General features: G+C 43.0%; 1 protein-coding gene across 1 annotated transcript in view; it reads right to left on the bottom strand.

Annotated features, from left to right (window-relative positions):
- Positions 1 to 2,247: 2,247 nt before the first annotated feature.
- The window catches only part of LOC311049210 (phosphatidylinositol 5-phosphate 4-kinase type-2 gamma-like), a 21,882-nt gene continuing 11,629 nt past the window's right edge, over positions 2,248 to 12,500 (bottom strand). The window contains exons 5-10 of the mRNA XM_084062704.1: positions 9,182 to 9,328; positions 8,447 to 8,485; positions 6,980 to 7,093; positions 5,076 to 5,394; positions 3,689 to 3,792; positions 2,248 to 2,388 (exon numbers count right to left, since the gene is read on the bottom strand). Coding sequence (XP_083918830.1) covers positions 2,308 to 2,388; positions 3,689 to 3,792; positions 5,076 to 5,394; positions 6,980 to 7,093; positions 8,447 to 8,485; positions 9,182 to 9,328 — 804 coding nt within the window. The 3' untranslated portion in view covers positions 2,248 to 2,307. The remainder of the gene's footprint in view (positions 2,389 to 3,688; positions 3,793 to 5,075; positions 5,395 to 6,979; positions 7,094 to 8,446; positions 8,486 to 9,181; positions 9,329 to 12,500) is intronic.

Consider the following 12,500-nt stretch of genomic DNA (forward strand, 5'->3'; position numbering starts at 1 on the left):
CGGACATAACAGACGCTGGGGGTCCCTGGACCCCGCTTTGATAACTTCAGCAATTCATGCTCGTCCCTATTGGTGGTCTAAGTGCACATACCAAATTTGGACTTGGTGGCATGCTGCAAACTGGAGTTATAGCTGTTTCAAATCCCGTGCTCTAAACGGGCGGACGGACATAACATACGGACGCTCATACGGACAGAGTCAAGTGTAGAGCGGTTGGCACCGCTAAAAATGATAGGAGAAAATAGCAGATCTACAAGCTCACAACGTTTATGGTATTGGTATTTTCGGCAAAGAGATTTGGTGTAGAGGGAAAAAAAGCATAGACCCATAGCAGAGTACCCTGATCCATGAGGTATATAGGGTTCAAGTGGTTAAATAAATGCCATTAAAATACAAATGTTTTGCCAGGGGAGAGTTTTCCGTTAACTTAATTCCTCCAGTAATTCAGACAAACTGCTCAGATTGTAAATTATAATTATACATTTTGGTATTAAATTAAATGACCCACGCCATGTCACCATCAAGGATGATATGGCGTGGTAATGCAGGAGAAGCATGTATATTATCGTTGTTGTCGGGCAGAAACCTCGTATCTTCATATTCTAACGTTGTGTGATCAAATAAAATAACGCCATACTTGATCACACTACAGCGTCACACAAAAACATCAGAAGTAGCAGATCTACAAGCTCGTAACGCGGCGCGAAGCGACCCTGATATGAAAGGTTGTTTTGATATAATTCAATTGTCAAAATTACATTGAATTACATTACACCTGGGGGGGGACCCTAAGTACAGTAAGCAAGTAGGCTAATCTACGGATTCAAGTTATAATTGTCTTTACATTTGATGCTGTGTATGGTCCAGTTAAAGGGATTGTAGGCAAGTTCAGAGATAAAAAAAGAAAAAAACTATCGTCAAACCCCCCGCCCCCCCCCCCCCCCTCCTCATCAGCAGTTCGTTACTAGGTTGCTTTATTCGGAAAATAGGTTGCTTTATTCGGATACAATGCGTGTCACTGCCCGCCCCTGCCGGTTCTCTGAATTTGTATTTTTAAATAGGCTCTGTCATGATTAATTGACCACATATATGAAGTTAAACAACTAAATTCTATCCAAACGATATCTTAAAAGTAAATTCCGTGCCTCAAAAAAGAAGTTTGAGAGCGTTTTAAAACCGAAAGTAAAAAGTATAAACTGCCTATACAGAAAACAATGGCGGCTCGTTCCATTTTTGTCGGCTGCACTCGGTCCCATTCGGTTTCACCCGAACAGTTCACACGGGCATGGAAATGCATGGACGCGCACATGCGTGTCCATGCATTTACGTCCCGGACAAACATAAATAGTAGGGAAAATACGGATTTCAGAAAGAGGACTGTGTTTCAATGCAGGAAAACACCCCAGCATCATTATATAGTGGCTTATAGAGGGGGGAAAATGCAGTATATATATATATATATATATATAAATATTCTTAAAACTTAGGCTTAATGTTGCCTACAATCCCTTTAATAAACCGTAATGACCGTAACCTCTCAGTAATATATTTTAAAAGAAGCATTATTATCAGTCCTCAGCAGAGGATTATTATACATACTGTACACATTCGGGATGGAACATTAGCCAATAAATAGCAAATGTACAAGCTTGTAGATCGGCAGTTTTTTTGGCAAAGAGTGTAGACAGAAGAACACGCTCCAAGTACAGAAACAACTATCAGGTCCTGTTTACTGAGTCTAGAGCAGTGGTTCTCAACCAGTGGTCCGGGGACCACCAGTGGTCCTTGAGGGGGGGTACCAGGGGGTCCCCAGCAAAAGTAGTTAACATAGCGTCACAATCATTTTAACCACTTAGCTTTGGCTATTCAAAAATAGCAGATCTACAAGCTCATAGCGCGGCTATGAGCTTGTAGATCTGCTATTTTTGAAAAATCTTGTGTGCATATCTTTGAATATATATATATTTTTAAAGCAAACATTTTAACTCAAATCTTTGCTTCTGGGGGGTTCCTGGCACAACATTTTCAGATGGGGGTCCTTGGCCAAATGCATATAAATTTAGGGGTCCTTGGCATGAAAAAGGTTGAAAACCACTGGTCTAGACTAGAGTGTTGAAGTGGTTTAAGGCTATAGGTGACTTTAAGGCTATTATTACAGCTGCTAGGTGATAGCGCTTCCCTTGCATTGGTATGTGTGTGTGTGTGTGTGTGTGTGTGTGTGTGTGTGTGTGTGTGTGTGTGTGTGTGTGTGTGTGTGTGTGTGTGTGTGTGTGTGTGTGTGTGTGTGTGTGTGAGGGAGCCGTAGAGCTAGGCGAAGATCTTGGTGATGAACTCGAGGAAACGTTTGGCGTACTGCTCTGGGTGGACCGTGGAGATCTCTGCTCCAGCCTGATGGGAGGAGAACACACAACACAAGAGGAGGAGGAGCGATGGATTGAATTCAACCCAGAAACAGCAGAGTCTCAGGTTTTACAACACATGGAGTCATCATTCATTCTGCCACCTTCACTGTGGCGTGTGTGAGTGTGCCATGACAGAGGCAGTGTTGCCAGAGTTTGTGCGAGAAACGAGCAACCAGGTCTATGAAAACGAGCCCAAAAGAAGCAACTATATAAGCTACATGAGCACTTTAAACCTAAAATAGACATTGGCTATTTGAAAATAGTCGATCTACAAGCTCACAACGTGTCACATCGCGACGCGTTGTGAGCTTGTAGATCTGCTATTTTCAAAACAAATCAATTTTTTTTTTTTTTTTTAAACATTTCCCTGCGCACAAAATATTTTCAGATGGGAGTCCTTAGCCAAATACATGATACATACAATTTGGGGTTCTCTGACATGAAAATGTTTGAGAGCCACTGGTTTAAACAACATTTTGACGCAAGCCTAAATAAACAACTACGCTTTAGAAACCAGCCCAAAAAAAAACGCAACCCACAGCTACCAATATTTACAAGCCACTTTACAGGAACTTTACAAGCCCAAAGCTTATAATAAGCAGACTTGGCAACTCTGGACCAAAGCACAACAGGAAACAGGACGATGGAGAACAGAGATCATATCGTTGCTCTCAGTTGGAAACCTTCTATCAAAGATGGTTAATGTATGAAGATAGACCACTAGAGGAGAAATGGTACAAAAGGAACTATAACGGATGAGGCAGCAGAGGTGAAGATGTCTCATGACGTCACGTCTCATCCGTTATCTCATTGGTTCTCAAAGTGGGGTCCGGGGACCCCCAGGGGTCCTTGAGGGAGATCCAGGGGGTCCCCAGCTAAATTATGGATAGTTAGGAACCAAATGGACCCTTATGGGTCTGTAACTCTGTGAGTGTACAAATGGAACCAAATGGACCCTAACGGGTCCATTTGGTTCCATTTGTACACTCTCAGAGTTAAATTGACATAGATTTTACAATATAAATTGCGGTCCAAGTGATAGAAATGCCATTAAATGGGGGTCCGTAGCCCTAATGCATGTCAAACTGGGGGTCCTTGAAATTAAAATGGTTGAGAATCACTGCTAGAGCCGTTAAAAAGTCCCTGGCATATCTTTTGAAATGGGGGTCCGCAGGCTAAGAAGTGTCAATTTGGGGGTCCTTGACATGAAAAAGTTTGAGAACCACTGCGTTATCTCACTATATCAATAACGTCATGCATTACGTCTTCTTTAAAAAAGGACTCACTCCATGTTTGACGGTCTTGGCAGCGTGAGCAGCTTTCTTCTTGGTGTCGTATTGTGTCAGCACGTCGATGAGACCCATGAAGTACACCTCCCTCTGGGGCGCTCCTACAGGGGTCAAGGTTCAGAGGTTGTGTTTTTATTGTTACATCTTGTGTACATGTACACGTACAGGTACACTCTCAGAGTTACGGGGGTCCGTGGCCGTATAGTTAATGCATACCAAACTGCAGGGATGTCACGGGCTCTCAGAAGGTGGGGGGGATGGACTTTCGGTGGACTATACCCACTACTTTACACTTTGGCTATTCAAAAATAGCAGATCTACAAGCTCATAGCGCGGCACCGAGTGCCGCGCTATGAGCTTGTAGATATGCTATTTTTGAAAAAGCGTGAATAACATTTGTAACTGTCAAATGTAAACAAATTCTGTATTTTCAAAATGTTGCGTTTTTTGGGCGGATTTTGTTCGTTTTTTTCGTGTTTTGGTTACTTTATTTCGGTTTTAGGGTTAGGGTTAGTTTATTTAATTGTTATTTTTGCCTGATTTTACCGATTTATTATCAAACTTTTTTTTTTCTTCAAAAAGTGGGGGGTATGAAATCACGGATCTATGAGAGTGAGGGTGTCGCGTCGTACGCACAGTGAATGGCCGTGACGCCCCTGCCAAACTGGGGGTCCTTGAAATAAAAAAGTTTAAGAACCGTCTGCAATTAGTTCAGAATGCGGCAGCTATAGGCTCATCACTGGTACCAGCTATTTGAGCACACAACACCTGTTTTAGCTAAACTACACTGGCTGCCACTCTCCTTAAGGATTGACTATAAGATTGTACTGCTAACTTTTAAAGCTCTTCATGGTCTAGCTCCTAGCTATCTATGTGAAATGTAGAAATGTGAAACATAGTGACAGAACACTGTAAAAAAACAAAAACAGAAGTCTCGCTAGATGAGATTGAAATCTCGAGATTGAAATCTCGTCTAGCGAGACTTAGATTTTTGTTTGGTTGCATAGTGTTCTGTCACTATGAACGTCAGATCTCACAAAGAAAAAAGAAGAAAAAAGCTATTAAAATATGTGATCTAACGCAAGGCCTATCCGTGCACGTTTTAAGCTGTGGCGGACCCAGGATGGAGTTATGAAAATCTTCTACCGTACCATTCATCCTAAGATATCATAACATCATAGAAAAGGTAAGAAAAACTTACCAAAATTCTCCTTTAACCACATCATTAACGAGTTTTAAAAACAGCCTGTTCACTTCCTTGTTATTCGATTTGGCATTCATTATTATTGCATTACTGTTTGGTCGATTACTGTTCTTAATTGTTCAAGCACTTTGTAACAACGTGTAACAAAGAAAAACACATCTCTCTCTCATCAGGACCCACCTACGTCGCTCTGGATGGCGTACACGTCAACGTAGGGGTCAAACTCCCCGGGGCCCATGGGCTTGAAGGAGTTCATGTAGCCGGCGATGCCTTCAGGGGAGGAGCCATAGGAGGCGGCCAGGGGAGGAGCAGCAGGGAGAGGAGGAGGTGGTGACAGGTCGTTCATCTCCGCTTCCTCCTCTTCCTCATGGGAGGAGGAGCCCACCTCCTCGTCCTCGTCCCCGTCGTGGTCGTCGTCCTCCTCCTCGTCCTCAGCCCGTTCTACATCGTGAATCCCCAGCAGCAGACTGTAGTCCATGATCCTCATACGAACCAGGAACTGACATACACACAGTATTGCACGCACGCACGCACACACACACACACACACACACACACACACACACACACACACACACACACACACACACACACACACACACACACACACACACACACACACACACACACATGGATTAACCCTTTAAGGCCTGGGAACGCATCTGTGTCATTTTTGGGGCGGTGTAACCGCCCCCTATAAGTGAGTTTTGGACACTGACCAATCCTGCACCGTGATTGGCCAATAGTCTACAACGCCCCTAACCCTTCCACAGTCAATGCAAATCTATACTTTTGCAAAGTCAGCCAATCACATTACAGCTAGTGTCATCACCACTAGCTGTAATGTGATTGGCTGACTTTGCAAATTCAGGACTGTGATTGGCTAGCGAAACACATGACACATGTGCAGCCCTATGAATAGCAGTATGGACTTAAAAAAAAGTCATTTATCCTTTTTTTTAAGTGAGTCATGTTGTGATGACCACACACCGCTCATAGTACAAGCTCATAGTGTGGCACTTGGTGCCACGCTATGAGCTTGTAGATCTGCTATTTTTATTCATTTTTTAAATTGAAAATGTGTGCAAATCTTTGAATATACATATTTTTAAAGTGAACATTTTTTACTCAAATCTTTGCTTCTGGGGGATTCTACAAATGTCTTCTGAATCCTAACAGTTTTTCTTTTTCTTTTTTTATGTTTATGTTTTTTCTTACGCTGCTATGATCAGTGGTTCTCAAACTTTTTTCATCTCAAGGACCCCCAAAATTATTATGTATTTAGCCGTGGACCCCCATCTCAAAATATTTTGTTCCAGGGAGGGACCCCCCAGAAGAAAAGATTTGAGTAAAAAAAAACGTGCTTAAAAAATATATATATACTTTCAAACATTTTCACAATTTTTCAAAAAATAGCAGATCTACTGTAGCTTGTAGATCTGCTATTCTTTGAATAGCCAAAGAAATCTAAAATGACACAGATGCTTTACCGATCTTAAAATCTCACAACTGAAAACATGTTGTATGGCTAGGTCCTAATGTGTGATTTGTGCAACATTATGAAAGGAGCCCCCGACACACTATAGCGCTGTTTCCTAAAGAATTAACACAATATGTAAAATGATGATGATTTAGTAATATTGTTCCTGCTGTTCTACAGTACATACAGCCACCCAGGTGAAGAAATCACAGATTGAGGCTTTTATATGAAATATCCGAGACCATTAAGATTTTATGGAAGATGCTTCTGAACATATTGCCATTTAAAATGCTCTAAGCATAAAATAATAACCGAAAACAGCTGATCTACAAGCTGTCAATGCGTCGCAGACGCATTTGAAGATTTTTCAAAAATAGCAGATGTACAGTAAAGGCCTACAAGACAAGTAAAACAAACCCTAAACCTAAAACAGCCTCTTGCAAAGTGAGAACAAGCTAAACGTTCACACTTTAGATAATTGTCCTCATCGTGTTATGCTGGTGAGGGCATTTGGTTCTCACAAAGTATGCATGTACACACGCACGCACGCGAGCGCGCACACGCACGCACGCACGCACGCACGCACGCACGCACGCGTCCTCACCTCTACGTCTCTGTTGAGCTTCTCCATTAGTTTTGCTCTCTCCTCTTCATTTACATAAATCTTTTGCATATTATTCCTGAAGTCGACATCTTTGTACGTGGGCAGCTCTTTCCCCTGGAAGTACAGGATGAAGGGCAACAACGTTACAGACGCAAATAAACCATTAACACACAAATTATTTGTTATTATGTCCAATATCGTATGGTCAAATCCTCCAAGGGTCATTTTGTCTCAAATATTTAACCACTTGAACCCATTGTGTCATATTATCTTGCAGTATCTTATCTTAACTTATCTTATCTTATCTTGTGGTAATGAATATAATAGTGCACAGCAGTATGGTCTCAGTCTTAGAGGCCGTGTCCCTCTTTGTTAGAACAATAGACGGATTTCCGCGCGACGTCATCACAGAGCAGAATGCGCAATCTGCACATGCTCGGGGGAAACGAATTGTTGCGCCGTTCACTCTGTTGTTGTGTTCGGGAGTTAGATAGCCATAATTCTGCTATTATATAGCCTGGGTGCCAGCCTGCTTCGCTACGTTCGGCGGATTTTTTTTTCTCTCTGCGCTTCTCAGTCTGGAATGCCTCCTATCTCCAAGGGAGGCGGGACATGGCAAACGTTTCGAGTCCTGCCGTGGCTTCTGATTGGTCTGTGGTGCGGGGCGGGACAAAAAAAACGGTGTGATCGTTTTGATTCGTCATTCGTTTGAACAACATCCAATCAGCAACGACGTTGCCTAATGTAACATATGTAGTTCCAGTGTAGTTCTTCAAGACGAGTCAATCGGGGGCATTCCAGACTGAGAAGCGCAGAGAGAAAAAAAAATCCGCCGAACGTAGCGAAGCAGGCTGGCACCCAGGCTAGCTATTATAGGCATAATAGGCATAATGCTGCTATTATATACAAACAGATCCAACTTCCGACAAATCATTTTTATTGCGTAAACAAGGTATTACAAACTGCATAATTTAATCTACTTTCATTAAACCCAGTGAAGATAATTTCTTTTATGAATGGACATTTGACCAGAGCTGCTGCGGGTAATGGCGCCCTCTATAGGCTTCCCCTCCTCTGCGCGGTCATATCCTCTCATGTTTACTAACAGGAAACCCGTCTATACACAGGGGTATCAATACATATTTACAATATACCATCTACAATATCGATACAAAGGTTCTACAAAACCAAACAAAAGTACATACGGTATATCAAAAAATAAAATCACAAAAAAACAAACACATATCAGGAACCGCAATGCCTACTATCTACTCAGTTTCCTATTTAGAAGCAGCTTCTAGTGCTGCTGAACCTCTAAGGACAACTTATCTGATAAGAATCAGGTATTACTCATTCCATTTCCGAAAATAGATTCTTGCAGTCACTAGCACAGTCCTCTGGCATTCGGGCTACACAAATGGGTAATAGAAGTTAAAAGAAAAAAAAAAAGAATCAGTCTGATCTCACCTTCTCTTTAAAACTTGCTTCACGAGACACCAAGGACCCCTGTAAACAGACCATGTTACTTTGTAACTTAAAGCTGCAATGCATAACTATATTAATGAATAAAACTTGAAACATTTAACTAATGAGTATGGAAGAGTACATTAATACAATACGTGTAGGGCCACTACTGGCTGACAAGAGGTATTGCATGAAGCACAAACTGGAATATCTCCCCTGCCCAAATGGGCTTTTATTATTAGCTCTGGAGTAACATGTCAAAATGTCGGTCATAAGCTCACAACGCCTCAAGATGCGACACATTGAGAGCTTGAAGACCAGCTATTTAAAAAATAAATGAACATTTTCGGAAAAAAATCTGAAAATCATGTAACTTGTTTTTTAAAGAAAGGTTAAAAAACTGGGTATTTATTAATGCAAATAAATACAAAACGAGTCAATACCATATCGTCTCCGTCAGGTGGAAACCTCCTATGTCCAAAACTTTACTTTTCAGGATGCAAATTCAGAAATAGCAAAAGTAGCAGATCTACAAGCTCAAAATGTGTCGCTTCGCGCCGCGTTTCGAGCTTGTATATCTACTACTTTTGCTACTTCTGTGTGACGCTGTAGTATGCTCAAGCATCGGGCGTTCATTTGCAAAACAAACACAAGAAGTTAGAACAATGGAGACGGCAACGACATCAGATTGAGTGAGCAGACACAGACAGGAGAGGAGTGGGCGGCGGCTCGTTGTACCTTGAGGTCATACTTCCTGTGGACATGCAGTCTGTGGCTGAACATGTTCCTCATCACCAGCAGGTAGGTGTCCTCGCTCTCCACAGTCACCCTGTACATGGCCAAGAACTGAGGGAGCAGCGTGCTGCCGTGACACGTCACAATGTGCTGCAAAACACAAGCCATTACACGTCACAATGTGCTACAAAACACAAGCCATTACACGTCACAATGTGCTACAAAACACAAGCCATTACACGTCACAATGTGCTACAAAACACAAGCCATTACACGTCACAATGTGCTACAAAACACAAGCCATGACACGTCACAATGTGCTACAAAACACAAGCCATGACACGTCACAATGTGCTACAAAACACAAGCCATTACACGTCACAATGTGCTACAAAACACAAGCCATTACACGTCACAATGTGCTACAAAACACAAGCCATTACACGTCACAATGTGCTACAAAACACAAGCCATGACACGTCACAATGTGCTACAAAACACAAGCCATGACACGTCACAATGTGCTACAAAACACAAGCCATTACACGTCACAATGTGCTACAAAACACAAGCCATTACACGTCACAATGTGCTACAAAACACAAGCCATTACACGTCACAATGTGCTACAAAACACAAGCCATTACACGTCACAATGTGCTACAAAACACAAGCCATGACACGTCACAATGTGCTACAAAACACAAGCCATGACACGTCACAATGTGCTACAAAACACAAGCCATGACACGTCACAATGTGCCAGGGACGTGCACAGATAGACTCATAGGTGGGGCTAGAGCACCTACCCTTTGCCCTCTTGACCAGAAGTGCCCTTTTGAAAAAAAGTTGGGTTTTTTTGTTGGTTTTTTTTTCGGTTTACAGCAGGGGTCTTCAACAGGGGGTCCGGGACCCCTAGGGGGTCCTCAGAGTTACTACAGGGGGTCCGCCAAATCTTTATGTGATATGATTTTTCTTTTTACCATAACCACTCCAAACCTAGCATCCCTTTTCTGAGGAGAACTTTAGCCAAAAATAGCAGATCTACAAGCTCACAACGCCTCGCGCTGCGAGGCGTTGTGGGCTTGTAGATCTGCTATTTTTGGCAAAGAGGTATAGGTGTAGAGGGAAAAAAGAGCAGACCAAGTAAACAAAAAAAAGTATAATTTACTTGAGCACCTGCCCCTCAAAATGTCTGTGCACGCCACTGCAATGTGCTGCAAAACACAAGCCATTACACGTCACCATAGAAACCTAGATACCCCATTGGCCGCTGCAGTTCATTGGAGCGACCTGTATCGTGGCCACCATATTAGGGGGGGGGGGGCACCTTTCCTGACTCCTGGCCAATCACAGTGCGTCTTTTCTGGGACCTGTAGTTGTATTAAAAAAATATCCTGTTGTATTTTTATACAACTAGATTCTGCCAAGTCTCGGAAAAGACGCGCTGTGATTGGCCAGGAGTCAAGAAGCGTGCCCCCCTCTAATATGGCGGCCACGATACAGACGCTCCAGAGTCGGAGGAGGCGACTGGCTATGAAACGTCACAATGTGCTGCAAAACACAAGCACAGATACACATACAAGGCTGGATTTATAGGAGTTGAGGCCCCTGGTCTAGAGTAATTTTTGAGCCCCCCCTCCTTTTATTTCAGGTTTTTGTTACTTTAATTCGGTTCATTCTGTAGGGTTACTTTACAATTTGCCCCCCCCCCCCCCCAACATGCCCTAACTGAAAAAACATGAAGTATTCCTTCACTTTTGTTACCCATATGAACCCTATAGCGTCCATATTCTTGGATAATTGTGACGCGCCGGTGTAGATCAAAGATATTTACTGTAGAGTGAATGACATTAGCCATTCTACATAGGCTCACAATGCGTTGTTGCATTGTGAGCTTGTAGATCGGCTATTTTTGCTAGAGATATGTTGTTTGGGGGGAAAAAGGAGTAGTCCTAGCATAGACTCCTGGGGGACTCCGGTTAAACCCGGCCACGAGAGGTAACTCCCCACACTGGCCTCTTACACCTAGCCCTGCACAATATCTATCCCACTGATAACTGTGATGCCCAATTAGATGGGCCGGTCCAACATCAAGGGGGCGCCATGTGAGCAAGCTGTTCCTGTAGGCCGGCCCCATGGCCTGGCGGCCCCATAAGTGGGCCGGTCCATCTGGCTTCTGCCAGGATGGCCAGATGGTCAGTCTGTCTGTCTGTCTGTCTGAGCCTGCAAACAGAAACCCTGTACCGTGGAGGAGCATGCAGCGCCCTCACACTGACCAGGGCTGCTCTCTGGACCAGTGGTTATCAACCTGTGGGTCTGGACCCCCAGGGGGGTCCCCACATGAATTTTTTTTGGGGGTCCCCAAATGACAGAGAAGTGACAAAAAATGTAATGACTCAACTCTTACAATGCCAAGTGCTTGTCAGGGTGGGGAGATCCCCAGTTCAAATCTGACTATTTTGGGGGGTCCCCAGTTCTAATATGATTATTTTTGGGGGCCACGGCCTGAAAAGGTTGAGAAACATACTGCTCTGGATGATACTGAGAGATAACTTTTAATGACTCTGAAGCACCTGAAGCCTATTCAAATGCAATTTAAGGCATTTGATTTAGCAGGTGCTCCTATCCAGAGCAGCTTACCAAGTGCAAAGGTCAGTATAAAGCAATCTGGGAACCCATTAAGTAAAAAAAAAAGGAAAGAAATATATTTTTTTTCCTTAGTTTTTTCCTCTGGGGGCACCACCACCTTTCTTAGTCCACTTCCTCCCGGATGCTTCTGTGTTTATTCCCCCTAACGACAACACTACATGTTTAGGGCAGTGGTGCAGAATCTGTGGTGGAGAATTAGAGTTCTGCTGCAAAGGATTTCACTATTTGGGTATAGCCTTGAAAGTTTGTGTAGGTAAAAAAAAAAGAAAACTATCCTTGTTTTCCCTCCTACTGTGTCTCTCAGGAGTAGCCACGGTGCTATAAGGGTGAGTTAAGGCCAGCGTTTGGAGTGTTCAGGGTGACAGCCAGGGCATCTTTCAGGAGCGCACTAAATAAATAAACAAGAGTTCCTCAAAACAGGATCTTGCTGTTCATTGGGTGATAATAACTTGAATTGATAGAGCCATAGCGCCTTTCACAAAGCCAAGGACGCTTTGCAATACAAAAAAATAAACAAACTATTTGCCAAAAGCCTGAGTGAACAAGTTTCTCTTCAGACTCAAAAGAGTCCAATGTTGGGTGAGTCGGCTGGACAGGCATATTTTACGAAGGTGACCATCTAGTGAGACGTGACATTTTACTTGCGCAAAAAAATTGCCATTAACGATTG

This window comes from Gymnoscopelus microlampas, assembly GCF_963454915.1.
Source record: "Gymnoscopelus microlampas genome assembly, chromosome: 7".
NCBI lineage: Eukaryota > Metazoa > Chordata > Actinopteri > Myctophiformes > Myctophidae > Gymnoscopelus > Gymnoscopelus microlampas.